Source organism: Choloepus didactylus, chromosome 11 (genome assembly GCF_015220235.1).
Source record: "Choloepus didactylus isolate mChoDid1 chromosome 11, mChoDid1.pri, whole genome shotgun sequence".
Classification (NCBI taxonomy): Eukaryota; Metazoa; Chordata; class Mammalia; order Pilosa; family Megalonychidae; genus Choloepus; species Choloepus didactylus.
This window is the reverse complement of record NC_051317.1, coordinates 61,923,480-61,950,708: the sequence shown is the minus strand read 5'-3', so window position 1 is coordinate 61,950,708 and position 27,229 is coordinate 61,923,480. Positions and strand designations below refer to the sequence as shown.

At 37.0% G+C, this 27,229-nt stretch overlaps 1 protein-coding gene across 5 annotated transcripts in view; it reads right to left on the bottom strand.

Annotated features, from left to right (window-relative positions):
• DNAJC21 (DnaJ heat shock protein family (Hsp40) member C21) overlaps positions 1-27,229 on the bottom strand; it is a 55,270-nt gene that overhangs the window by 5,404 nt on the left and 22,637 nt on the right. For 2 of the 5 annotated variants that reach the window (XM_037799173.1, XM_037799175.1), the window contains exons 10-12: positions 24,424-24,596; positions 10,529-10,604; positions 9,478-9,961 (exon numbers count right to left, since the gene is read on the bottom strand). In XM_037799173.1, coding sequence (XP_037655101.1) covers positions 9,797-9,961; positions 10,529-10,604; positions 24,424-24,596 — 414 coding nt within the window. In that variant the 3' untranslated portion in view covers positions 9,478-9,796. Of the gene's footprint in view, positions 1-9,477; positions 9,962-10,528; positions 10,605-21,745; positions 21,806-22,934; positions 24,061-24,423; positions 24,597-27,229 lie in introns of those variants that run through there. The other 3 variants (XR_005210943.1, XR_005210942.1, XM_037799174.1) reach the window with 3 other exon arrangements.

The following is a 27,229-nucleotide window of genomic DNA, read 5'->3' as shown; positions in this document are numbered from 1 at the left end:
AGTTGGCCATCCATGTGGGAAATGCTTCCATCCACATGGAAAACTGAGGCACAATGAGAGAACTCACACTGGGGAGAAACTATAAGGCTGACATCTATGTGGGAAATCCTTCCAATTATGTGGTAAACTTAGGTTACATGAAAGAACTCACAGTGAGAAGAAACTATACACCTGCCATGTAAGTGGGAAATGCTTCACTGATAGTCTCAGATGACATAAGGTAATTAACACTGGGGAGAAAACATTTCTCCCATCTAAGTAGGAAAACCTTTAGACATTATTCTGCTATTGGACATCAGAGAACTCATTAAATATGTTTTGCTTATGGAAGAGTCCTCAGCCACAGCTCACAGCTCTAACATTTAAAAGATTTCACACAGGAGTGTAATAAATTTCTCTCAGTGTAGAAAAAAACAAGAGCACATGTGTTTTTGTTTCCTGGCTGTTCAAGCAAACACCATGCAATGGATTGGCTTAAACAACAGGAATTTATTGGCTCACAGTTTTGAGGTTAGGAGAAGTCCAAATCAAGGTATCATTGAGTCAATGCTTTCTTCAAGAAGACTGCTTCATTCTGGAGCTAGCTGCCAGCAATCCTTGGTTCTTAGCTTTTCTGTCACATGGCAATAGACATGGTGGCCTCTTTCCCCTTCTGTTCTGGATTCTGTTGACTTTCTGCTTTTGGCTGCTCCCTGTGGCTTTCTCTCTCAGCTTTCTCTCTCTTTGACCTTCCCCATAAGACCCTCAGTAATAGGATTAAGACCCTTCCTGAATCAGCTGGGCCACATCTTAACTGAAGTAACCTCATCAAAAGTTCCTGTTTACAAGGGTTCACAACCACAGGAATGGAAAGTTTAAGAACATGTTTTTCTGGGGTACACAGCTCCTAGCCACCACAGTCTGCCCTGGGGAACCTAAAAAGACATGTTCTTTCTACATGCAAATATACTCATGCCATCACAACATCCCAAAAGCCTTAAGTCATTTCAATATCAATGCTAAGTACAAAGTGTCATCACGAATGTTTTGGGTGTGGTCTGTTCTGAGGTACAATCTCCTTTCTATTAAATCTAGAAAACAAGTTATCTTCTGAAATACAGTGGAAGGATAGGCATAGGATAAATATTCCCATTCCAGAAGAGAGAAATTGTAATGAAAACAGGTCATGTGCCCCATACAACTCTGAAACCCAGCATGGCAAACTCCATTAGATTTCGAGATCTGACAAAAAATAGGGATCTAGGTTTTGTCCTCCAGAATTGATGGAGCAATAGCCCCACCCTTTCCAAGCACTTTCCCAGTGGCCATGCTCTCCCCAAAAACGGGGTGAAGGCTCTACCCTCTCCAAAATGGCAGCCTCTCTCTGCAAATGCTGGAACACAGACCCTGCCCCCTGAGCTTTGGGGTGGTGGCCAGACTCTCCACAAAGGCTAGAACACAGGCACTGCCCTCTCCAAGCAGTGAGGTAGAAGCACTCTCCCTAAAAGTGGAGCACAAGGCCCACCTACTCCAAGAGCTGGGACAGGTGGCTTTCCCCCTCCAAATGCAAGGGTGAACTCTGCCTTTTCCACACACATGGGAGACCTGCTCTCTTGGCCAAAGATCTTTTTGTTCCAGACCTGGGCTTCCATAGTTCTGCCTTGAAGTCAGTCTTCCTTTAATTCATCCCTTCTCTGTCTCTTTGGTCCAGACTGGCAGTGGTTCTGCTCACACAATTTTTGCATAAACCTTGTTTGTTTGCGTGCAGTTCACAAGGGTCCATACCAACAGACAGAAGGACTTTCCACAGATCCTTCTTGGATACTTGCACTCCAATCCCAACTTCCACTGAAATGGCTGACTGGATCCATGTTCAGCTAATTCCTCACATGGAGCCTTATTCTCCAGGGACTTGCTGCTTTCTGGAAGCTCAGGGAGATTCCTGATAGAGCCATTTCTGGTCCTACTCTCAGAGCACACTTTCTGGATAGCTCAGAAATTTCCAAGCAATCAATTTTTAGTTTCTTTGTGCATAAGAATTCATTTCCCAACTTATCCCTTTCCTCTCACTACAAGCTGCAAGGAGAAACCAGGCTGTACCTTCCACACTTAGCTTGGAAATCTCCTCAGCTAAATTTACAAGTTCATCACTTTCAAGTTCTGCCTCCCATCTGACATGAAAACTTAATTTTGTCAAGTTCTCTGCCACTTTCAAACAAGAATCACCTTCCCTCCAGTAACACAATAACACATTTATCATTTCCTTCTAAGGTATCACTGGAAGTACCTTTAACATCCATATTTCTACCAAAATTCTGTTCATGATGAGTTATGTATTCTCTAAGATGATACAAACTCTCTCCACAGCTCTCACTCATCTTTGAGCCCTCACAATTCTTCCAGCCTCTACACATTACACAATTTCGAAGCCATTTCCGCATTTTTAGGTATCTGCAATAGCAGCGCCCCATTTACCAGTACCAAAAATTTTAATTTCTTGGCTGCTAAAGCAAATACCATGCAATGGGTTGGCTTAAACAACAGGAATTTATTAGTTTATGGTTTTGAAGCTGGGAGACATCCAAAATCAAGGTGTATGTACAAGGTGATGCTTTCTCCCAGAAGGCTGTGGTGTTCTGGGGCTGGCTGCCGGCAATCCTTGGTCCTTGGCTTTTCTGTCACATGACAATGCACATGGCAGCCTCTTCTCTCTTCCAGCTTCCATTGTCGTTCAGTTCCTGGCTGCTCCCTGTGGCTCTCTCTGTGGCCTTCCCTAAAGGCCTTCAGTTATAAGTTTGAGACCCATTCCGATTCAGCTGGGCCACACATATGTATTAAGTTTAAGAACATGTTTTTCTGGGATACATAGCTTCAAACCACCTCAATATGAATCACCTGAGAAGTTTTGTTAACAGATTCTGATTCGGCAGGTCTGGAGTGGTGCCGAACTCTGCTGGTTTGTGGACTACCTGAGAGGCGATATATACCAGATATATACCTAGAATTGTTGGGCCCTGGGGTATGCATATCTTCAACTTTTTAAGATATCATCAAATTGAACTGAATTTTACTCCCAAAGACGTGAATGTGTTCCTAATTCACCATCCTCACCAGCACTCGTCAGACTATTTATCTTTTGTCCATCTGATAAGCATGAAACAATTAAGTCACATTTCCCTGATTTTCAGTGCCAGTGATCCTTTTCATATATTTTTAGACTATTCAGGGTTTCTCTGTTCAGATAGTTCACCCACTGTTCTAATGCTGCAGTTTTGTGTTAGAACAAAGACCCTGGGGGCCACCTGAGACCTGTTTAGGGTCCTTTCTTTTCTGATTTCCTACCTGATGGATTTTGTTCATATACTTCAACCAAAATACATAAAACAGGCTGCAGAAGCAGATGAGAGCCAGCTGACATCTATTAATCCATACATTAGGGAGATTTGCAAAAATGTAAAATAATGCCACTCTTCTCATTAAACTTTTTGAAAAATATTTATCATCCACATTATTTATATCAACATAGATAGAATGGATTTATTATTTTTTTAATAAATTGATATACTTTTAAATTTTCTCAATTTTAATTTCTAACACACTAAATGTCAAGTTAGAACCCACATAAACAAAAACCTATTGGGTCCTCAATTTTTAAACATGTAAAGGAGTCTTGAGGCTAAAACCTTTGAGAACTGCTAATTTTAATTCATGACTGTCATTTTCTCATCGATTTGTAGGAAGTTTCTTTTGCCTATTTTTTAATGTATTCTAGATACTAACCCTTTGTTAGTTATATGTATTACAAACATTTTCTACCCAGTTTGATGCTTTTTTTTTTTTTTTACTTGTGGTGCCTATTCTATAGAAGTTTTAATTTTCACAGTCATATTTTCCTGTAGGTATTGTGCTTTTGTGTCGTTTTAAAGAAATTTTTCCCTTTTGAAAAATCAAGAAGATAATCTTACATATGTTCATTTGAAAGTTTTGCTTTGTAGTCTAATACATCTAGTAGATGTATTTTTTGTGTCATGTATAAGGTAGGATTCATATTATTTTTCACCTTAAAGCTGGCTTGCCACAATGCTCAAAAATCATATTCCCAATTGATTGTATACCATGGATGACTGTATGGTATGTGAATATATCTCTATAAAATTGCAAGGGAAAAAAACAAACAGAGGTATACAAGTGCTGGAAAAACATAGCGAGAGGGATGTACCTATTCACCGTTGGTGGGGAAGTAGAATGATGCAGCCTATCTGGAGGACAGTGTGGTTGTTCCACAAGAAGCTAAGTATGCGAGTGCCATAAGGTCCCGTAACCTCATTATTGGGTACGTACTTGGAAGAACTAAGAGCAGGAACATGTATGGACATTTGCACACTGGTGTTTATGGTGGCAGTATTCATGATCTGCAATGGATGGAGGTGGCCTAAGAGTATGTCAACTGATGAACAGAATGGTAAACTGTGGTGTATGCCTACAATAGAATATTGAGTGGCTGCAAGAAGAAATGAAGTTGAGAGAAATTTAATGAGGTGAATGGATCTTGAGGACAGCATTTTGAGTGAAATACTCCAGATATGAAAAGACAAACATTATAACACTTCACTGATATGGACTAACTATTGAGGGCAAACTCTGAGAATTGAATCTTAGAGCACAGGTTATCAGGAGAATGTTTACTATAAAGATCCCTAGATTGTAAGCTCTTACAGCAGTCACATCTATTCTGGAGTTGTAATGGTTACCTCTAAATTCTGAAATGCTGAGCTCTTTGTGTATAACCTGGTTGGTCTCTGGAACTTTGGGTATCTGTGTGACACCTGAGACTCAGAGTTAGAGTTCGGCAGCTATGAATGTCAGCATTACCTCATTCAGCAACTGTTAAAAAAGCTGAAAAAGAGTTCAGAGTACAATTAAAGATATGAATGAAGCTGATCTTGTTAGGACTAAGGCAAATCAGGCCAAAGGGTTAATGACGATATTGACTGTGTTTTAAAACTTCAACTTCTGTGAGACCAAGGGAAGAGATGTTTATTTGGTTTATATGGGTTTATTCAAACACCATAATTACATGGAACTTTGAATAGGAAGTGAGATCTGGTAGGTTTGTACAGGTTAGTGTGAAATAGCAATGCATCCCAAAGTAAGTAGGCTAAGCCTACTTAAAATTGTGCCTAAGAGTCTCCCCCAGAGAACTTTTTTTTGCTCGGATGTGGCCCTCTCTCTCTCTAAACTCACTCAGCAGGTGAACTCACTACCCTCCCCGCTTCGTGGGACATGACTCCCAGCAGTGTATATCTCCCTGGCAACGTGTGACATTATTCCCGGGAATGAGCCCGGACCCGGCATCACGAGATTGAGGAAGTGTTCTTCACCAAAGGGGAAAAAGAAATGAAACATAATAAAGTTTCAGTGACTGAGAGATTTCAAATGGAGTGGAGAGGTCACTCTGGAGAGGATTCTTATGCACTATACAGATATTCCTTTTTAGTTTTCAGTGTACTGGAATAGCTAGAAGGAAATACCTGAAACTGTTGACCTGCAACCCAGTAGCCTTAATTCTTGAAGACAATTGTATAACTATGTAGCTTACACAGTGTGACTGTGTGATTGTGAAAACCTTGTGGCTCACACTCCCTTTATCCAGTGTATGGACAGATGAGTAGAAAAACGGGGACAAAAACTAAATGAAAAATACGGTGGGATGGGGGGATGGGATGTTTTAGGTGTTCTTTTTTACTTTTATTTTTATTATTTTAATTTTTTTGGAGTTATGAAAATGTTAAAAAATTGTGGTGATGAATGTACAACTATATACTGGTATGGTAAACAATTGATTGTACACTGGATGATTGTATGGTCTGTGAATATATCTCAACAAAACTGAATTTTAAAAAAATCAAGTCCCCACATTTGTCTGGGCCTGTTTCTGGGCTCTTATTCTCCTATCTCTACTAGTCTGTACTGGCACTGATCACACACTGCTTCAATTTTTATAGTTTTATAAAATGCTTTAATATTGATAAGACAAGCCTATGCCTCCCCAGTTTCGTGTTTGTCAAAATTATCCTGATTCTTCTTTAAAGTAATTGTTTTTCTTTTCATGCAACAAATGTTGGGGTGTAACAGAAGGACCACCGAACTGGGAGTCCAGGAACCTGCACGTTCCAGTCCCGGCTCAGCCTCAGCAGCCTGTGGCTGTGGATTCACATCTCCCTGAGCTCAGCTTCTTCTTCCATAAAATGAGAGGTCTTACAATTGTCATTGCTTTCCTTTTCCAATCCCAAGAGCCTATAATTTTAGTATGAAGACAAATTTAGCAAATAAGGAATGGGCTAACTGTATTGAATACAGATACTTTAGCATTTCAGATTACAGGAAACTGAACTTGTACCATAGAAATACTAATGCTTTTTGGAATTCATAAGGGTTTAAAAGTTCTATTTACTATTTAATTTTTGAAGGTTAGGCAAAAATCGCAAAATAACAGAGCATTTTCAGGGACTGGGGGAGTTCTAAGATGAAACTATAGCTTATTGTAAGGATTTTATTTCCTGTGTAAGGGAAAAGCTTCTACAAATACCAGAGGCATAGTTTCCAATCTGAAAATTCTATGTGTGTGTTTGGTGGTGGTGGTAGTAGGGGAGGGGCATGGGGGATTTAGAGAAAACAAAAATTACTGGTAAAAATTCTTTTAGTAAGTCTTCCAGTGATACCAAGATACCAGTATCGCTCCCCATCAACCAACAGGACATGGACTGATTTGTCAGTTGTGATTAATCTTGTACCAATTCATTCACAGTTCTGCTTGTTCTTTGTGACCAAGGTTAAGGAATTAGCAAAATGCTTGGCTGGGCCTAAGGAAACTGCTCCTATTTTGCAAAAAGAGGTAAATCTAACTGAGCACCCCCAACATTAACACCATTGAATTAATTATGAAAGAAAATGGGATTTCCTCTAACCCCCTCCTTTCTCCCGGTATCATTCTCTGTGTCTTGATATCTGAGCTAACTTCAATCAAGACAAGCAGGTACCACCAACCTTTAAACAAGATCAATGTAAAATGTGTGCTCTTGAATTTCAGAATATTCTGTCTTACCTCAGGCAAGAAATTATATGTCTATGATTCACCCAAGATTGAATTTTACCCTTGGCATAACATATGACATGTTTCTGTTTTCCTCTTCTGAAGCAGATTAAGCAGCTCATTCCTGTAACTTTAATGCACATTTGACTTATACACTTCTTTTGCAAATATTTTAACTGAAAAGAACGTAACATTTAAATTCAACATTACGTATAAAACATTTGTAAATGGTGCTTTCATATACACTATTTGAATTGCCCATCATAATGACTCTGTATGATAAATGGAGACAATATTAATATTCTAAGAAGTGTGTTAAGAAATAAGGAAAATAGAGTTCAGAGAACTTAAGACGATTTATCAGCATTACACAGGATTAGAACCTTGGTCTCCTGACTTTCAATCATAACTAATAAAAATCCCTTGAAAATTCTGGTGATTTTATCAATTAGAATAAAGTAACCCAAAGCAATCCTTACATGAAGGAGAAACAAATTCCTTGCAAGATCAGTACAAGGGGAAAAAAAGACGGTCTGAAGGATATTTGTAGGAAAGTTCTCTGCCCTTCAAGACAATTTTATACTTTAAGCTATACAATAGCATTTAACTAGATGAACAGGCCCTCCTGGTCATTTTTCCTATTCATAATTATGGTCCATTCATTTAATTCAAAACAGAGGAAGGCAGAGAGTGCTGAGATGAGTCCTCAGAGGAAGAGAACTAAACCACTAAACTAGCTAGCATTTCCCCTTGAAGGGATCAAGAAAGGGTGGAAAAAGGACAATTACGAATAATTAGTAATATAAGAGAGAGAAAAAAGTAAGAAGGAAAATATATATACATCATTAAAAGGAAAAGAAAAAATTAAAATGATGAGGTTCAAATGCATATTTTTAAATCAATAACACAGAATGATCCACAACATCAATTCTATCAAGATACATGAGGCTTTCAGAAGGGAAAGATAGTGAGTTTAAAATTGTTTTCAAGACCAATGAAAAGAATTGCCTATTTAATCCATCCTAAAAATTGATTCACCAATGTTCCTGATCAATGTTCTCGATTATACTGCTATCATGACTCTCTATATTTCTACTGATTAACTATTCACCTTTACTACCTTATAGATGACACAAGTGTCAACCCTATAAAAACCTTTTATTAAGCCTTCATTCAATGCTCTGCCCTCAGATGACATGAGAGAACACACACTGGAGAGAAACCCCCTGAATATCATCAGTGTCATTCACTCATAGTTCTGCCCTTAGGCAACATGGGAGAACACACAGTGGACAGAAGCCATAAGAATGCCATCTACATGGGAAAGCCTTAATTTTTCTATCCTTAGATAACATGAAATTATTCAAACTCGAGAGAAACCTTATGAGTTTCATCAATGTGGGAAAGCTTTCAGTTAGTATTCTGACCTTAGACGAAATGGGAGAACTCACTCTACACATATTTTGAATACGGAAGAGATTTCAGCCATAGCTTTAACCTTTAAACATACCAGAGAACTCACATACTGAAGAAACACTATGTTTGTAATCAATATGGTAGTGCCTTTAGCCATCTGTACTGTTTCACCTAATATAAGGAAAGTCCAATGATCTGATGATAAATCATATGAGAGAACTCTATAATCTAAATAAATCTAATGGAAGTGGAGTGTCTCCATCTACCACCCTAACTGACAAGCAAGCCAGAGAAATTACACATGAGGAATTTTATGCACTCAATATGACAATGCCTTAATTTAGTAACTTATCCTTTAAATAAAATGAGTGGACTCAAAAACAAACAAACAAAACACACAAAAAAACCTTCCGTTAGAAAAGTTTTTCTCCATTGAGTGACAGGAAAAAAAAAAAAAAAAAACACTTCTGAAAAGAGTGAAGGAAAAAAACCCCTATGCAGAACCATATTCCTTGCTAAAGAGACCGTATAAATTCTGAGTCATCTGCTACATTGTTCCAACACACTTGACAGCTGTCAGGACTGAAGTACCCTATAAATTCATTTGCTTCCATCTCCACAGTTCAAATCACAGAGAGGAAAATGAAAAGATGAAACTTTTTTCTAATTACCAGTAAAATATCAAATTAAACCACATGGTTCTATCCTGAAGAAATATTATTCTTGAAATATAAACCTATATGTTCGGTTAGTGTCTACTTATCATCATCCTTGAGGGGGGAAAATCTACAGTAGCGACAATCAGTTATTTTGAAATAATTTTGAGATCAGAAGTAGAGACATAGCATTGGATAGAAGAAAAAAAGAATCAAAGATTTTAAAAAGATCTAAGTCTATTACAGATTATGAAAAAAAAACAAAATACAAAAGCATTAAATAATGAAAAAATACTTAATGTGAAATTCACAAATTAAAGAAGGGGCAATTTGTATGTGTTAAAATAATTTAATTCTCCCTGTACATTTCTGTCCATATAAGCCAACATAAATCAAGAATGCACACTTTACAATATTTACCTGTTTTGAGAAATTCAAGTCAATTCAGATGGCAAAAGTAGAATTAAGTCACTAGTGAAATGTTTAAAAAATATATATTAAACAAAACCATGTTTTTACAAGATAAAAAATAATCTTCCACAATGCAACAAGTTGCAGATCACTGAAATTTTAACTCTTTAGATGATATTCAGTTCAGTTTTTGGTTTCAATATCTAGAGACAGTCAAAAAGAAAAAGTATTGGCAGAATTTCTATCTGTTTTTACGTTTTTCTTTCTTGCTTCGACTACTTGCTACACTGTCTAAAGATGACGATGAAGGTGCTCTTGCATGACCTGTGGCTTTTAGATGTTCAAAAAGTTTATTCCGGGATGGAAATTCTCCATGGCAGGTTGTACAGCTGATAAGAACATCACTCTGAGAAGGGGAAGAATTGTAAATAAAAGCAAGTGTTATTATCTGAGAGCAATGTTCCATGTTTCAATGTTGACATTAAACATCAACAATTGCAAAATAAAGATATTTTAATGAAATGGACAGCTACCAAGAGAGGCTCAACAAAGGCAGACAGTCTTGGAAGTTAAACCCCACCAACTGTAGGAGTCCCGAGACATTCAATGGCATGGACCACATAGACTAGACAAGAGGATAATTCGTGCTTCACAATTAACCTTCAGAACTTGACATACATGTAATTATAATCACAAAGGTTTTTAGATTTCTGTTTCTGGAACAGAATAGTAACTGCTCTAGTACACATTCCAGTATTTCCAATGTGCTTTTTATTTTTTACTTTAAAGGAAAAAATGATAGTAGCACATACATAAATTCTAAGTTCACCAAGCAAAATTGTTGCTGGATCCCACACCTTTGAAAGAGCTTTTAGGCAAAAAGGCTCACCAAATACACACTTGCATCTTTTAAACCTATCACATTGCTTAAAAAACAAGGTCCATTAAAGATTTGAATATGATTTTGGCCTACCATTATTTGTGGTTCAGCAGGTACTTTGACAGATCTTTTTATATCTTTGGCTTTCTTTCCTTTGGGTACAGGGTCACTAAAAAATAAATGAAAAAATTCAGCATAATCCTTAACAGTGTGTCCCTTTTAATGACCAGCTTGTTCCCAAGACCACTAAAAAATGAGATGTACTTTAAAGGCTAATTCATTAATTTTAATGACCAATTTAATTCACATTCACTTCTCAAACAGCTTTAAAGAGCAATTTTAGAGATCAAATTGGTACAGGAATTAAGTAATTAAAACAGTTAAAATAAAAGCAAAATAAGACCCTAACATATCTCTGGACTTTTATGCAGGTGTTTTGTGATATGTAAAGCACTTAACACGCCATTTACTGAAGCACACCACCTTCACACCCAACCAATAGTACTCACAAATAATCTTTAACATTAAGTGTGGTTCCCCAAAAACATGACTTCTTGAACCTGATCCAATATGTGACAAATGTTTCAATAGTCTCAGTGAAACAAAAAATAAAATAAAATAAATAAAATAAAATAAAAATGTAATAAGTTTTTCATGAAACCAAAGTAAGGAACTTTATTTTATTAAAAGATTACGGTTTTTCTGATTTAGCAGAATTTTTTCCCTAGTACTGTTCAAACCAGCTGACGTAATCAGGTTTCCCCTATTCTGCTTTATTCCTGAACACTCCTCTCCTCAATCTTCTGTGTGGCCTTTAATTGTCCTTAGTCATTTTATACTTTCCCTCATTTGTGCTAAACAAACTCTTAGTACAACTGTATTTACAGACTGACCAAATGTGTTATAAAAAATGAGTTATGATAATGTTGCCAAGCACTTCATGGGTACATTATTCCTCAAACAGAAATCAAGGGTCTCTGTGAAGTTAAATGGCCTGCGCATTCAAAAGATCCTGATTAGGAGTGTAACACAACATTATGCAGTATTCAGCCAGCTTTGAGGGCATCAAAAAAGGACACAATGGCATAAAAGTCAACAGGTAACACTAATTTATAAAATATCATCACATATATGCCACAAATTTATTCAAGAAAATTTAAGGTAATATTTCTGGCAATCACATTATGAAAGATAACCACATCTCTGAAACTAACATCTAAAACGTTATTTAAAAAATACTATAGATACAAACTTTTTTAACGAAGTTCTCGCAGAGAGGCCCATCAGCAAGGCACTAGATCCACAATAGGGGGTGGGAGGGTCTTCTCCTAACCTAGCTCCTAGCCCTGTAACTCCTCAGCAGTGAGAAAGCCACTTGAATTCTCTGAATCACTTTCACATCAGTAAAATGAAAAGGCTGAACTATAATCAGTGGTTGTCAAAGTCTGACTTTTAGCAAGGGGGATGCTTTTTCCTCCTCAAATGAATTCTCATGTAGAAATAACATGGAAAGCAAATGAATATTTTTTAGCTCTAGATGAAGGAAGGGGTCAGAGACCAGGAGACGCAGGCCCTACAGAGCTAGATGATCTGGGATGGCTTAAAGTACTAAGCCACATAAGGATTAAATGCCAGCTTTTCCACTTAACAGCTTTGGTCCTGAGGCAAGTTATCTAACCTGAGACTCAGTTTCCTCAATTTGTAAAATGGGAACACCTGATATCACAGAGTAGCATGAATTGAATGCTAATTTCCCCTTACAGACTTCCACTCTCCCAAGTTCTTCAAAGCTTCAACAGGACCAGTTTATTTATTCTCCCTAAGAGGGAGAATACATGTAGAAAAAGGGGCAAGGAGCAGACAGCTTAGCAAGAAAAGAATGGGCCCAAAAAAACCAAGGACTGCTGGAGGAGTGAGGGGGTCAACTTAGATTTTGGGAGGGTAGGAAGCTAACTGTATATGCCCTTAAAAACTATAGTGCAATACAAGTTGGGTATCACTTGGCTTTCTGGAAAACAATCTGCTTTGATTTAAGACTTGTACAAAAGCTTGTTGAAAGGGAGCTCTTCACTTTAGAGCTGATTAAGCCAAGTGCATTTTCTTATTTAAGTAAAAGCTTTGGTACTTTAAAATTAGGTCTCACTTTTGCAAGATAGTGGTATTATGTAAAAGGAAAAACTCACCTGCCTTTTCCCCTCAGTGAACACTAAGGTTCCCACCTAAAGTTGTAACAGTGTGATAAAACAAGGGAATCATGATGCTGGCCAAATGGTACCCAGTAGGTGGGAATAAAACAACTCAAAACTTAAGTAAAACAGACTGAATGTTCCTATGTGCTAATGCTGCATGCTTGTATGTCATGTTGTACGCTTTGGAAATGCAAAACATGAATTAATGTCTGTTGCATGCTTCTTTGGGCAAAGATCTTTATTAAATATAAAGGTGCCATAATTTGTATTTAAAGTGAAAGCATTTAAAGCATAGGCTTACCTGACAGCAATGCTGTTTCTCTATTAATAATTAGATCTTATGTTCACATTTAACTCATGTAAAGTGTGTTAAACCTAGTTCAGTGTGGCTAGTATGCAGTCAGTAAATATTTCATTCTTCTAAGCCCTCAGTAAGTTTTATAGTTTTACCACCTTCCTGCCTGTTTTTGTGACCTCACTGAATCAACCAGTGGACAGGAGTGTTAATGAATTATTACAGAAGAGATTTTGAGAAAATTGGCATATCATGTAGCTATTGTACAAAATTCTTTCTTGAAACATAAAAAACACAGTTATTATTATTGCTTGTGCCTCAACAGTTTAAGTGAATATTAAAGAGCTTGGAGAAAAAAAAAGAAAAGCAGGTGTATTTGAGGATATAGCACAACATCAGCAACAGAGAAGCCTCTGTGAGTTCCCAGAGGGCACAGAGGTGGGCTCCTTGGCCCCTAGTGCATCTAACTTGAGCTGCATCTCCAGCTGCCTCTCAGCAGGCTGCTAGAACACTGAATGTAAAGCCCTGGAAACCTCTATCTAGCAAGGAAGAACTAATACCTGCTGCCTTTCTTTAAAAAAAAAAAAAAACAAAAAACCTAGATTTAAAAAAATGGGTTCTTATCTCTGTCACTAGGTAGTCTATCCTACCTATGCTTATTGGCGGTTTCTGCACTCAAAAGAACTTTCCTTGAAAGGAGAATATGATACATAACAGGCTTCAAACCACTGGGAAAAACAGCCATGGAAAAAGAAAACAAAAAGATTTGAGACAAAGTAAGGAAAAAGAAGAATGAGCTACAGTCAGCTGGCTGCTTTCATTTGTAAGAGATAAAATGGAGGGTAACATCATCAACAAGCCAATGTAAGACATGCCCTGAAAAAACCTTCCCAGAGATTCAGCAAATCAAAGGACGAATTTCACTTGCTTAGTACTCTGAAGGAAGTAGAGACTGGAGGAGGACTCCACAAATGCTGGGTCAAAGAAAGAGAAAATATCAGGCAGGCAACTTCCATCCTGGACCAACTGGTCCTCTCCTCTCCCCCTCACTCGGTCCCTTGCACCTTGCCTGGATCTCTCCTACCCCTCACCGGGGACACAGACTAGAAAGCCACTCACAGTAGTGAGTTAGAATCCCATGTACATCCAGACACAGGGACCCAGGGCAGAACACAAGCTGCTGAGGAGTGCAGAATACAAAAAGGCCCCCAGGAGGGGTGTCCAAAATGGAGGATTAGGGGGCGACTGGCAGAGCCCACTTCTCTCCCCAAAGCAGCGAGCAGCCAGGCAGAAACTATCTGAATCAACTGTTTGGGGGTCCAGGGACCAGGCGAGGACAGTACAACATCCAATGAAGTGTGGGACTAAGAGACTGTGAAACAGTGGTCAGAGAGTCATTCCATCCAAGGTTCCTGGTGTCCACCCCACCCATGAGGAAAGCAGCAGTGATGGCCTGATCCCTGCCTGGCGGCAGCTGTGGACTAACATAACTGCGGGAGTCCTCCACCCCAAGGACAGAGGGGGACACAGCCCAACACTGAGCCAGGTACTGGCTGGCAAAGACAGAAGACAGGATCCCACAGTTTCAGCCCCTCCTGGTCAGATGCTGACGGGCACCACTGTTTTGACTGCCTCAAGGAGGATCTGGCAAAAAGCTATAAAAGCCTACCTTCACAGGCCGAGGGGACTAGGCAGATGAAGAGCGCCATCGGTTAGGTAGGCTGAAAGTGCAGGGGGGAAAATGGGGGAGCTTTTTGGAATCTTTCCAGTCCCTCTCCCAGGGCCCAGACTGAATCTAGTCTACACTCCCTGCACAGGTATCTGGCCCTGTTTTGTCTGCAAAATACCGATGATCCAATTGTCAAAGTGTCTTAATATAAACCCAATCAACAAAAAAATCCTAGATAATAGAGAGAAACCAACCTTCAGAAAAACCCATCAAGATAATCAGATGACCAGATATCTGCAAAAAATCACAAGGCATACTAAAATGCAGGAAGATAAGGCCCAGTCAAAGAACAACTTAAAAATTCTGAGGAGACACAGAATTTGGAATAACTAATCAAAGATGTTCAAATGACCTCCAAAACAAATTCAACCAAATGGCTAAAGAGATAAAGAATAGTAAGAAGACACTGGGTGAGCATAAAGAAGAATTTGAAAGAACACCCATAAAAATAATAGATCTTACGTAAATGAAAGACACTACAGATGAAATTTAAAATACACTACAGACACACAACAAGCAGATTTGAAGAGGCAGAAGAAAGAATCAGTGAGATAGAATATAGGATTTGAACAGATAAAAGAATAGATGGAGAAAAGAATGGAAAAATTTCAGCAGGGTCTCAGGGAAATGACTGACAACACGAAGTGCACAAACATATGCATCATGGGTGTCCCATAAGAAGAGAAGGAAAAAGCGCCAGGAAAAATATTCAAAGAAATAATGACTGACAATTTCTGAACCCTTATAAATGACATAAATATGCAAATCCAAAAAGCCCAACTACTCCAAACAGAATAAATCCAAATAGAGCCACTCTAAGACACATAATAATCATACTGCCAAATGCCAAAGAGAAAGAGAATTTCGAAAGCAGCAAGAGAAAAGCAATTCACCACATACAAAGGAAGCCAAATAAGATGAAGTGCTAATTTCTGATCAGAAACCAAGGACGCAAGAAGAGAGTGGTATGAACGATATATTTAAGATACTGAAAGAGAAAAATTACCAGCCCCAAATTCTTTATCCAGTAAAACTGTCCTTCAAAAATGAGGGAGAGTTTAAAATACTCACAGATAGAAAAAAAGCCTAGAGAGTTCGTTAACAAGAGATCTGCCCTACAAGACATACTAAAGGGAGTTCTGCCAGCTGAAAAGACAGGAGATAGGCTTGGAGGAGAGTACAGAAGTGAAGATTATCAGTAACGGTAACTAAAAGGATAAAAAGAGAGGGAAAAAAATAGATCTGACAAATAAAAGCCAAAGGATAAACTGGTTGAAGTAAGTACTACTCTTACAGTAAGAACACTGAATGGTAATGGATTAAACTCCCCAATCAAAAGACACAGATTGGCAGAATGGATTGAAAATACGATCCATCAATATGCTGTCTACAAGACTCATTTTAGACCCAAAGATACAAATAGTTGGAAAGTGAACAGATGGAAAAAGATATTCTAAACAATCAGTAACCGCCCCCCCCCCAAAAAAAAGCTGCGGTAGCTATACTCATTTCAGACAAAATGGACTTTAAATACAAAATGCTCTAAGAGACAAAAGACATTATATATTAATAAAAGGGGCAATTCATCAAGAAGAAATAGCAATCATAAATGTCTATGTACCTCATCAAGGTGCCCCAAAGTACATGAGGCAAACCCTGGCAAAAGGTAATAATCTCTAATATTGTATGTTACCCCTAATGTGAACACTCTGAAAAATGTAAAATAAATGGTTTATATTACAGAATGTAGGGGACCTAGTGATAGAAGCAAATAGTGAAGGGGGAACAACAATCTAATAATAACAGATAAGTTATGGAAGGTAAACTTAATGTTCTGGGAATGCTCAGGAATGACTATGGTTTGTTAATTTCTGGGGGGTAAGGTAGGAACAAGTTTGCAGAAATGTAATTATTTTAGTTATTTATTTTTCTTATTCCTTTGTTGTGTTATAGTCTGTTTATTTTCTTGGGGTAGGGTAGGAACATGTTGGAAGCAGTGTAGTTATTTTTGGTTATTTTTTCTTATTCTTTTGTTTTGGTTTTGTTTGAAATAGTTTGTATTGTTTTTTTAAATTTTTTGATAAAGTTAAAAAAAAACAATGAGTGAGACAGATCACACGCTGGAGCACAAAACAGGTCTCAATAAATTTAAAAACACTGAAATTACATAAATCATTTTCTCTGATCATAATGGAATGAAATTAGAATCAATAACAGCTGGAGAACTGGAAAATTCACAAATATATAGAGGTTAAACAACACATTCTTAATCAGTGGGTCAAAGAAGAAATTGCAAGTGAAATCAGTAAATATCTCAAGATGACTGAAAATGAGAACACCACATATCAAAACTTACAGGATGCAGCAAAGGCAGTGCTGAGAGGGACACTGATAGCCCTAAATGCCTGCGTTTAAAAAGAAGAAAGAGCTAAAATCAAAGACCTAACTGAATACCTGGAGAAACTAGAGAAGGAACAGCAAACTAATCCCAAAGCAAGGAGAAAGAAAGAAATAATAAAGATTAGAGCAGAAATAAATGAAATTGAGAACAAAAAAAAAATACAATCAATAAAACCAAAAATTGGTCTTTCAGAAGATCACTAAAATTGACAAACCCTTAGCTAGACTGACAAAGACAAAAAGAGAGAAGATGCAAATAAATAAAATCAGAAATGAGAAAAGGGTAATTACCATGGACCCCATAGAAATAAAAAAGATCATAAGAGGATACTGTGAACAACTGTATGCCAACAAACTAGACAACTTAGATGAACTGGACAATTTCCTAGAAACACATGAAAACTTACACTAACTAGAAGAAACAGAAGACCTCAACAAACCAATCACAAGTAAAGATATTGACTCAGTCATCAAAAACTTCCCAACAACAAAAAAAGTCCAGGACCTGATGCTTCACAGGTGAATTTTACCAATCATTCCAAGAAAAATTAATACCAATCCTGCTCCAACCCTTCCAAAAAAATTGAAGAGAAGTAAACATTACCTAACTCCTTCTACAAACCCAACATCACCCTAACACCAAAGCCTGATAAAGACATGACAGGAAAAGAAAATTACACACCAATTTATCTAATGAATATAGATGCAGAAATCCTCAACAAAGTACTTGCAAATTGAATTCAACAACATACTAAAAGAATTATACACCATGACCAAGTGGGTTTTATTCCAGGTATGCAAGGGTGGTTCAACACAAGAAAATCATTCAAGGCACCACATTAACAAATCGAAGAAGAAAAGCCAGATGGTCATCTCAACTGACACAGAAAAGGCATTTGACAAGATCCAGCATCCTTTCTAGATAAAAACACTTCAAAAGAGAGGAATAGAGGGAAACTATATATGATAAAGGGCATATATGAAAAACCCATAGCTAACATTGTACTCAATGGTGAAAGACTGAAAGCTTTCCCATTGAGGTCCAGAACAAGATAAGGATGCCCACTGTCACCACTGTTATTCAACTCTGTGCTAGAAGTTCTAGCTAGGGCACTCAGGCAAGACAAAGAAATAAAAGGCATCCAAATCAGAAAAGAAGAAGTAAAACTTCCACTATTTGCAGATAACATGATCTTATATTCAGAATGTCCCAAAAAAAACTATGACAAAGCTACTAGAACTAATACACAAGCAAAGTGGCAGATATAGTATCAACATGCAAAAATGTTTTTATACACTAGCAATGAGTTATTCAAGGAGGAAGTCAAGAAAAAAAATTACATTTACAATAGCAACTAAAAGAATCAAATATAACCATCAGGAATATCAGATACTGAATATTTCTTCCTTCTAGGACCTGAGCCTGTTCTCATTTGGGAAAACCTGATGGGGGTGGCCAAGGAGGTCAGATGCCTAGACAACAGAAAACTACAAACTACACTAGGAAGAACGAGGTTATGACCCAGGCAAAGAAACAAACTTACACTTCAACTGAGATACAGGAATTGAAACACCTAATGCTAAATCAATTCAAAAAGTTTAGAGAAAATATGGCAAAAGAGATAAAGTCTATAAAGAAAGCACTGGGCGTACATAAAACAGAAATTGAAAGTTCGAAAAAACAACTGGCAGAATCCATGGAAATGAAAGGTACAACACAAGAGATGAAAGACACAATGGAAACATACAACAGCAGATCTCAAGAGGCAGAAGAAAACACTCAGGAACTGGAGAACAAGGCACCTGAAAGCCTACACACAAAAGAAAAGATAGAGAAAAGAATGGAAAAATACAAGCAACGTCTTTGGGAACTTAAGGACAAAACGAAATACAGGAATGTACGTATCATTGGTGTCCCAGAAGGAGAAGAGAAGGGAAAAGGGGCAGAAGCAATAATAAAGGAAATAATCAATGAAAATTTCCCATCTCTTATGAAAAACATAAAATTACAGATCCAAGAAGTGCAGCGTATTCCAAACAGAAGAGATCTGAATAGGCCTACGCCAAGACATTTAATAATCAGATTATCAAATGTCAAAGACACAGAGAATCCTGAAAGCAGCAAGAGAAAAGCAATCCATCACATACAAAGGAAGCTTAATAAGACTATGTGTGGATTTCTTAGCAGAAACCATGGAGGCAAGAAGGAAGTGGTGTGATATATTTAAGATACTGAAAGAGAAAAACCGCCAACCAAGAATCCTATATCCAGCAAAACTGTCCTTCAAATATGAGGGAGAGTTCAAAATATTCTCTGACAAACAGACAAAGAGAGTTTGTGAACAAGATATCTGCTCTACAGGAAATACTACAGGGAGCACTACAGACTGATAGGAAAAGACAGGAGTGAGAGGTCTGGAACACAATTTTGGGTGATGGTGGCACAGCAATGTAACTATACTGAACAAAGATAACTATGAATATGGTAGAAAGAGGAAGGTTAGGAGCATGTAGGACACCAGAAGAAAAGACGAAAGATAAAGACTGGGACTGTGTAACTCAGTGAAACCAATAGTGCTCAACAATTGTGATAAAATGTACATATATGTTTTTTCATGAGGGAGAACAAATGAATGTCAACCTTGCAAGGTGTTAAAAATAGGGAGGTATTGGGGGAAAGATACAATCAATGTAAACTAGAGACTATAATTAACAGAATCATTGTATTATGCTTCCTTTAATGCAACAAAGGCGATATACCAAGGTAGATGCAGATACAAGGAGGGCATAGGGGAGGGGTGTGAGACTCTTGGCATTGGTGGTGTTGTCTGACTCTACTCTACTTTGATCTAAGGTTATCTTTCCTTTTGCTGCTTCCTATATGTCATGTTGTTTTTTGTTTATTTGTTTGGTTTTGTTTTTTTCTCTTTCTTTTTTCTTTTTCTTTTGCCTCCCTACCTTCTTTGACTCTTCCTCCTGCTTTGTGGAAGAAATACATATGTCCTTATATGGATAGTGGTGAGGATGGTGAACACATAAATATGTGACTATACAGGGAAACACTGATTGTTTACTTAGGATGGAATATAAGGGATGTGACAAAACCATCTTAAAAAAAATGGGTTGATGACAAAACCTTGAGGGCAATATACTGAGTGAAATAAGACAGACACCTAAAGGCAAATATTGCAGGGTCTCACTGATATGAACTAATTATAATATGTACACTCATAGACATGAAATATAAGTTACCAGGATATAGAATGAGGCTAAAGAATGGGGAGCGGTTGCTTAGTATAAGCAGAATGTTCAACTAGGTTGAACTTAAATGTTTGGAAATGAACAGCGATGACGGTAGCACCTTGTGAGAATAACTAACAGTGCTGAATGGTGCGTGAATGTGGTAGAAAGAGAAAGCTCAAAGTCATGTATGTCACCAGAAAGAAAAGTTGGAGGTTAAAAGATGGGAATGTATAGAACAGTGAACCTTGTGGTGGGCAATGTCTGAGATTAACTGTACAAATATTAGAAATCTCTTCCATAAACCAGAACAAATGTATGACACTACAACTAGAAGTTAATAATAGAGGGGCATATAGGAAAAAATATATACCTATTGCAAACTATATACTACAGTAGTATTGCAACGTTCTTTCATAAACAGTAACAAATGTACTAAACCAATACTACAAGTCAACAATGGAGGGGGGTGATTAGGGATATGGGAGGATTTGAGTTTCCTGTGTTTTTTTTTTGTCTTTATTTCTCTTCTGGAGTAATGAAAATATTCCAAAAAAAGAATAAAAATTAATTGTGGTGATGGATGCACAGCTGTATGATGGTACCAGGGGCAAATGATTGTAACTTTGGATCTTCGTATGGTATGTGAACAATCACAATTTAAAAAAAAAAAAAAATCAACTATCACAGAATAAACTTAACTAAGGATGAAAAGGCCCTATATTCAGAAAACTACAATACATTGCCAAAAGAAATCAAAGAAGACCTAAATAAATGGAAGGACATTCATGTTCACGGATGAAGGCTAAATGTCAGTTCTACCCGAATTGGTCTACAGATTCAATGCAATACCAATCAAAATTCCATCAGCCTACTTGGAAGAAATGGAAAAGCTAATTATCAAATGTATTTGGAATGGTAAGGAGCCTCGAATAGCCAAAAACATCATGAAAAAGAACAATAAAGTGGGAGGACTCAATGACTTTAAAGCATACCATGAAGCCATAGTGGTCAAAACAGCATGGTACTGGCATAAAGATAGGCATATTGATCAATGAAATCAAATTGAGAGTTCAGAAACAGACTCTCAGACCTATGTTCAAGTGATTTTTTAAATGCAATTTTACTGAGATATAGTCACATATCATATAATCCATCCAAAGTATACAATTAATGACTCACTGTATCATCATATAATTGTGATTTTTGACAAGGCTACCAAGTCCACTCAACTGGGAAAGAATAGTCTCTTTGAAAAACGGTGTTGGGAGAATTGGATATCCATATTTAAAAGAATGAAAGAGGATCCCTATCTCAAACCCTATACAAAAATTAACTCAAAATGGATCAAATACCCAAATATACTCATAAAACTCCTAGAAGAAAATGTAGGAAAGCATCTTTAAGACCTTACACCCAAAGCACAAGCAATGCAAGAAAAAACAGATAAACGGTACCTCCTCAAAACTGAATACTTCTGTGCTTCGAAGGACTTCGTCAAAAAGATGAAAAGACAGCTGACGCAACAGGAGAAAATATTTAGAAACCACATGTCTGATAAGCATTTGATAGCCAGAATGTCTTAAGAAATACTACAACTCAACAATAAAAAGACTAAAAAAAAAAATAAAAGTATGAGCAAAAGACATGAATAGACATTTTTCCAGACAGGAAATACAGATGGCTAAAAAGCACATAAAAAGATGCTCACCTTCACTAGCTATTACAGAACTGCAAATCAAAACCACAATGAAATATCATTTCACACCTACTAGAATGGCTGCTATTAAACAAACAGGAAACTACAAGTGTTGGAGAGGATGTGGAGAAATAGGAACACTTATTCACTGCCGGTGGGAGTGTAAAAAGGTATAGCTGCTGTGGAAGATAGTTTGGCAGTTCCTCAGAAAGCTAAATATAGAGTGTCACATAATCTGGCAATCCTGCTACTTGGTATATACCCAGAACAACTGAAAACAGGGACACGGACAGACATTTGCAAAACAATGTTCATAGTGGCATTATTTACAATAGCCAGAAGAAGGAAATAACTGAAGTGTCCCACAACAGATGAATGGATAAACAAAATGCACTATATACATAAAATGGAATATTATGCAGCTGTAAGAAGGAATGAAGTCCTGAAGCACACAACAACATGGATGAACCCTGGGGACATTATATTAAAGGACATAAGTCAGACACAAAAGGACAAATAAGGTATGATCTCACTAATATGAACTAATTATAATATGTAAACTCATAGAGGTAAAATCTGGAATATAGGTTACTGGGAGATAGAATGAGGCTAGAAAATGGGGAACTGATAAATTTGTGCAGAATTTTTTAATAAGGGTGATTGTAAATGTTTTGGAAATGGATAGAGGTAACAGTAGCATATTATGGTGAGTGTAATTAACAGCACTGAATTATGTTGGTGATTGTGGTTGAAAGGGGAAGTTTAGAGTCATGTATGTCACTAGAAGGAAAACTAGAGGTTAAAATACGGAACTGTTTAACAGTGAATCTTGATTGACAGTACAAATATAAAAAAGTTCTTTCATGAACTAGAACAAATGTGTGTCACTACTACAAGGAGTTGATGGTAGAGTGGTAGATGGGGAAAAAATGCACCTATTACAGGCATTTGGTTAACAGTAATTTTAATACCCTTTCATCAACAGAAACAAATGTACCACACCAATGCTAGGAGTCAATAATAGCGGCAGATAAGGGGCATGGGATGTTTGGGCTTTGTTTTTATTTTTGGAGTAATGAAAATATTCTAAAATTCACTGTGGTGATGAATAGACAACAATGTGATGTGTATTGTAAACTGGATGGATTGTATGGTGCATCAATATATCTCAATAAAACTGCATTAAAAATGACAAAAAAGAGATAAAACAGGCTCATCAAAAACTTGTGGAGGAGCAGAACACAGACGTTGAGAAAAGCTGACGAAATGAGGCAGCAACAGAAGCTAAAGCAGACAAAGTGCGTAACACATGGCTGCATCCTCTTCTGAACAGAAGGTGGGGCACAAGGGGAATATCAGTAGATACTCAACACTATTTTCCCTTGTTGGGTTAAATCATCATCCTTACTTCATTCTTTTTTTTTTTTTCTTTTAAATGCTGGCACTGGAAGTGTTTTTTCACATACAGTTTAAGATTTCAATTGGTGCTGTTTTTAACTTTTGGATGAGTAAGCTGGGATAAAATCTGTGTACAGAGTATAGCTGAATTCTTTTTTAAAGCAAGGAGTCAGTCCTTAGTGTGGGGAGGGCTGAAAACTTGAAGGAGCAGGACAGGCCCATTTCTCCTTGATAAACAAGGAGGTGGGTGTTGAGAATAGCAGATTTTTAAGGTTTGCACTGATAGGAAACTGACTATTCTTGCAGGGTAGGGGGGGTGGAGGAGTGCAGGGGAGGCTAAAGCAAGTAGATATGATGGTTTGATATGCTTAGGTTAAAAATGAACTTTCTAATGACTTAAAAACTACTGGCTGTGAAAGCTGTGAGGTGAGGAGCTCTCCTTTCCAGGTGGGCAGTGTTGTACCAGCAGCTGGGTGACCTGTGGTCAAGACCCTCAAAGATGCTTTCAGAGGGTTATCTTGTGCAGCGTTGTGCAGCATCAGGAGTCCAGGAGTCCAGGACTCCAAGCAGGAGGGCCCCGAGCTGCTGATCTGTAGACACATCCTCATCCAGCCCGACTGTCATGTGCATAGGAAGACAGTCACTAACACTTCAGTGAGCAGGGCACAGCCTCACCTGGGGGAGGACGGACACAGAGACACATCAGCGGCCTTGTTCTCAAGAGAGTCATGGATTACCGACCCCAGGACAAAATGAGAACCTCAGCAGGACAAGGGAAACAAAAATTGGATCAAAATGACTTCTTTCTAAATTTAGCCACATTGCTGAAATGTCTGTGAGCACATTCCTCTTGCATTCCCTTCCTAGCATGCTTCATCTGTATGCATATGAGTATACGTATATGTGTACATGCATAAGGCACAGATATACCTGATTTACTTTGTCAATCATGGAAAAGGAGAACTTATTTGATATATGAAAAGATATCCTTACTATTAATATCAAGTAATTAGAAAATAATAAGCAACTTTGACTTACCTTTTCGCTTCACTTTTTGGGTCACCACACTGTTTGATGGTCTCTGTGACACTGACATTTTTTGGGGGACCACCTTCCGATTCTTTGGCACTGTCTTGATTTAAGTTGACATCTTCTGGATCAACCTTTACTCCTTCTACAGTTCCATTTTCGTTGAAATTATCATCATAACTCTAGGTAATAAAATGTGAATGTCAGTTACAAAATAAATCCTATAACAACATTGGTTTCTTATGTTAATGTTGCCAAATAATTTTAATAAACAATAATAATGTCCCACTCACTCTGGTAAGAGGGTATCTTAAGGAAATAAATAGGAGATAATTTAAGAACATGGATGATCATTACAGAGATAATAAATTAGGGAAAAAATGGAAACAATCCAAATGTTCAATAAGCAGATGGTTCAATACGTAAAGAAAAATTATGAAGCTCTTAAAAATTATGTTTCCAAAGATATTCATTCAATTGTATAGAAAAAGCTTACCACAAACTGGCAAAACAAGAAAAATCTATATCTACAGTCTGATCACAATTTTATTCAATATGAAGTAATCTCAACAGGTAGAATTAAGCATGATATTTATACTATTCTATGTTTTCCACATGATCTGCAACGAGCAACTATTACTTTTTTTAATGCATTTTTTTAACTGTGAACTTTAACATATATACATAACAGTGATAATTTTCAAAATACAATTTAACAAGTAGTTAAAGTAGTTGTCTTTCTTGATGTTGACAATTTGATGACTGTTTTGTAGAATGTCCCATAACTGGACTTTCAGTGATTGTTTCCTCATGATTAGATTCAGGTTAAACATTTTTGGCAGGAATACTATAATACTGTGTCCTTCTCAGTACATCACATCAGGAGGCAAATTTCAGTTTGTACCTTTTGGTGATATTAAGTTTGACCATTTGATTAAGGTAATATTGCCGGATTTTTCTACTGCAAGGTACCTTTTTCCTTTTTTAAGTAACAAGTAATCTGTGGGGTATTACTGTGAAACTGTGAATATCCTATTTCCCAAAAACCATTCACCCAATGGATTTGGCATCTATTGACGATTCTTATAAATTCTTATATTTGTGGTTGCAGAAATGATTTTCTATTTATTACTCTACTTCTCATTCCATTTATACCAACTCAGATTCTTCTATAATGAAGTTTTCCCTTCTCCTCTCTCCAACACACTCTTTCTTTAGGTTCTGTATAGATACATGATTTTTTTTAAATAAAATCAATGCATGATAACCCATTACTATTATTATTATTATTATTATTATTACTATTGATGTTCCAAATTTTCCCAAATCTGTCAAGTCCTTCAAGGTGGCTCCTGGGTGCTTCTAATGTATCCTTATCAATTTTTGAGCATTTCCTTAGATTCTAGCATAAGATGTTCCAGGCTTGCTCATTTTGTACCTTCCTTGTCCCAGCCCAGTTATCAGCCATTTCTCCAAGGACCCCTGATTCCTTTTAGTGAGAAACAGTACTTAGAAACCAAGATCTGTGCAGTAGGTGAGCTCACGGCTACTGGGTGTCACTGCTGCCAGGCTCTCATGGTGGACACTGCTAACACATGTATTTTTTTTTTAATTATGAGCTTATATTGATATCTCCAAATCCACTGTAACACTAAAGGGTTTTTTCTCTTTCCCTCAATCTTTACCTATATTTCCCTTCTTCCACAAAGAAAATTTGTTTCCCCATATTATGATATTCACTCATTTGCCCCACCTACAATATATACAAAATAGTTTGGAAGTACTTCACCAATACCACCAACAAACCTATGTGAAGTTACAAGTTCTTTTTTGCAGTTATTTTTGCCTTTAGAATCTATCTCATGGAAGGTATTCATAGCACTATGTTCAAACGTTACCTGCCTTAGGTTCTTTCCTGTCAGTCAGGATCATTTGTTTCTGTGTGCATTCAATTTCAGATTTTTTTTTTTTTGTATTATCTAAACAATACTTGTTGACTTAATGCAATTTTTTTTTAACCAAAAACTCTCCCAATTTGAAGTTTCAAGATTCTTAGTATTTGTTGCCTCCTGCTCTGTAATCATCAGTACATGCCATGACACTATCTTCCCTTTCAAAAGAGCTTAAAAGGTACTAGGAAAAGTGTCTCATCCAACAAGGTCTTCACCGAGGCTCTCTCCCTAATATAATCAGAAACCTTATGCACTGTGTATTATAAAGGAATATAGCTTTGGAAGAAAAAAAATGGGGTGGTCACCTGAAGCATTTTTGTCAGTTAAAAAAAAAAAACACTAATACATGAGTTTATCTGTGCAGTCTAAAGAACCTGTCCTCCATGAGTTGAGATAAGATGGACTAGGGTTAGGCATAAATCCCCTTCAATTTTATCTTGTCCTTATTCTTGTGCTTCTGGCATCAAAAGGGAAGAGTAATGGTAAAACAATTAATTCTTATGTATATGTTCTAAACTAATGATTATATAGAGTCTTTAGATGGATGATGGTATGAGTCAATTACAAAAGGAACATATAACTACGATGTTTTATAACTGAATCAAAGTGTTCCAAGTTACAATTTTAACAGTAATTAACACATGTGTCATGTATCACTTTTGGAATATGAAACTGGCAAAAACTATCAAATACATTATAACCATTTGGAAAATGAAGGCAAATCTAAAATTGTTAGTGTCAATTATGTTTTAAGTTTTTTCAGGTTTTTCAAAGAGCTATTCTAATATTTAATATTTGCTCATATAACTAGATGTTACAGTGGCACAAAATAAATTCCATTATCTTAAAAACACCAAATAATA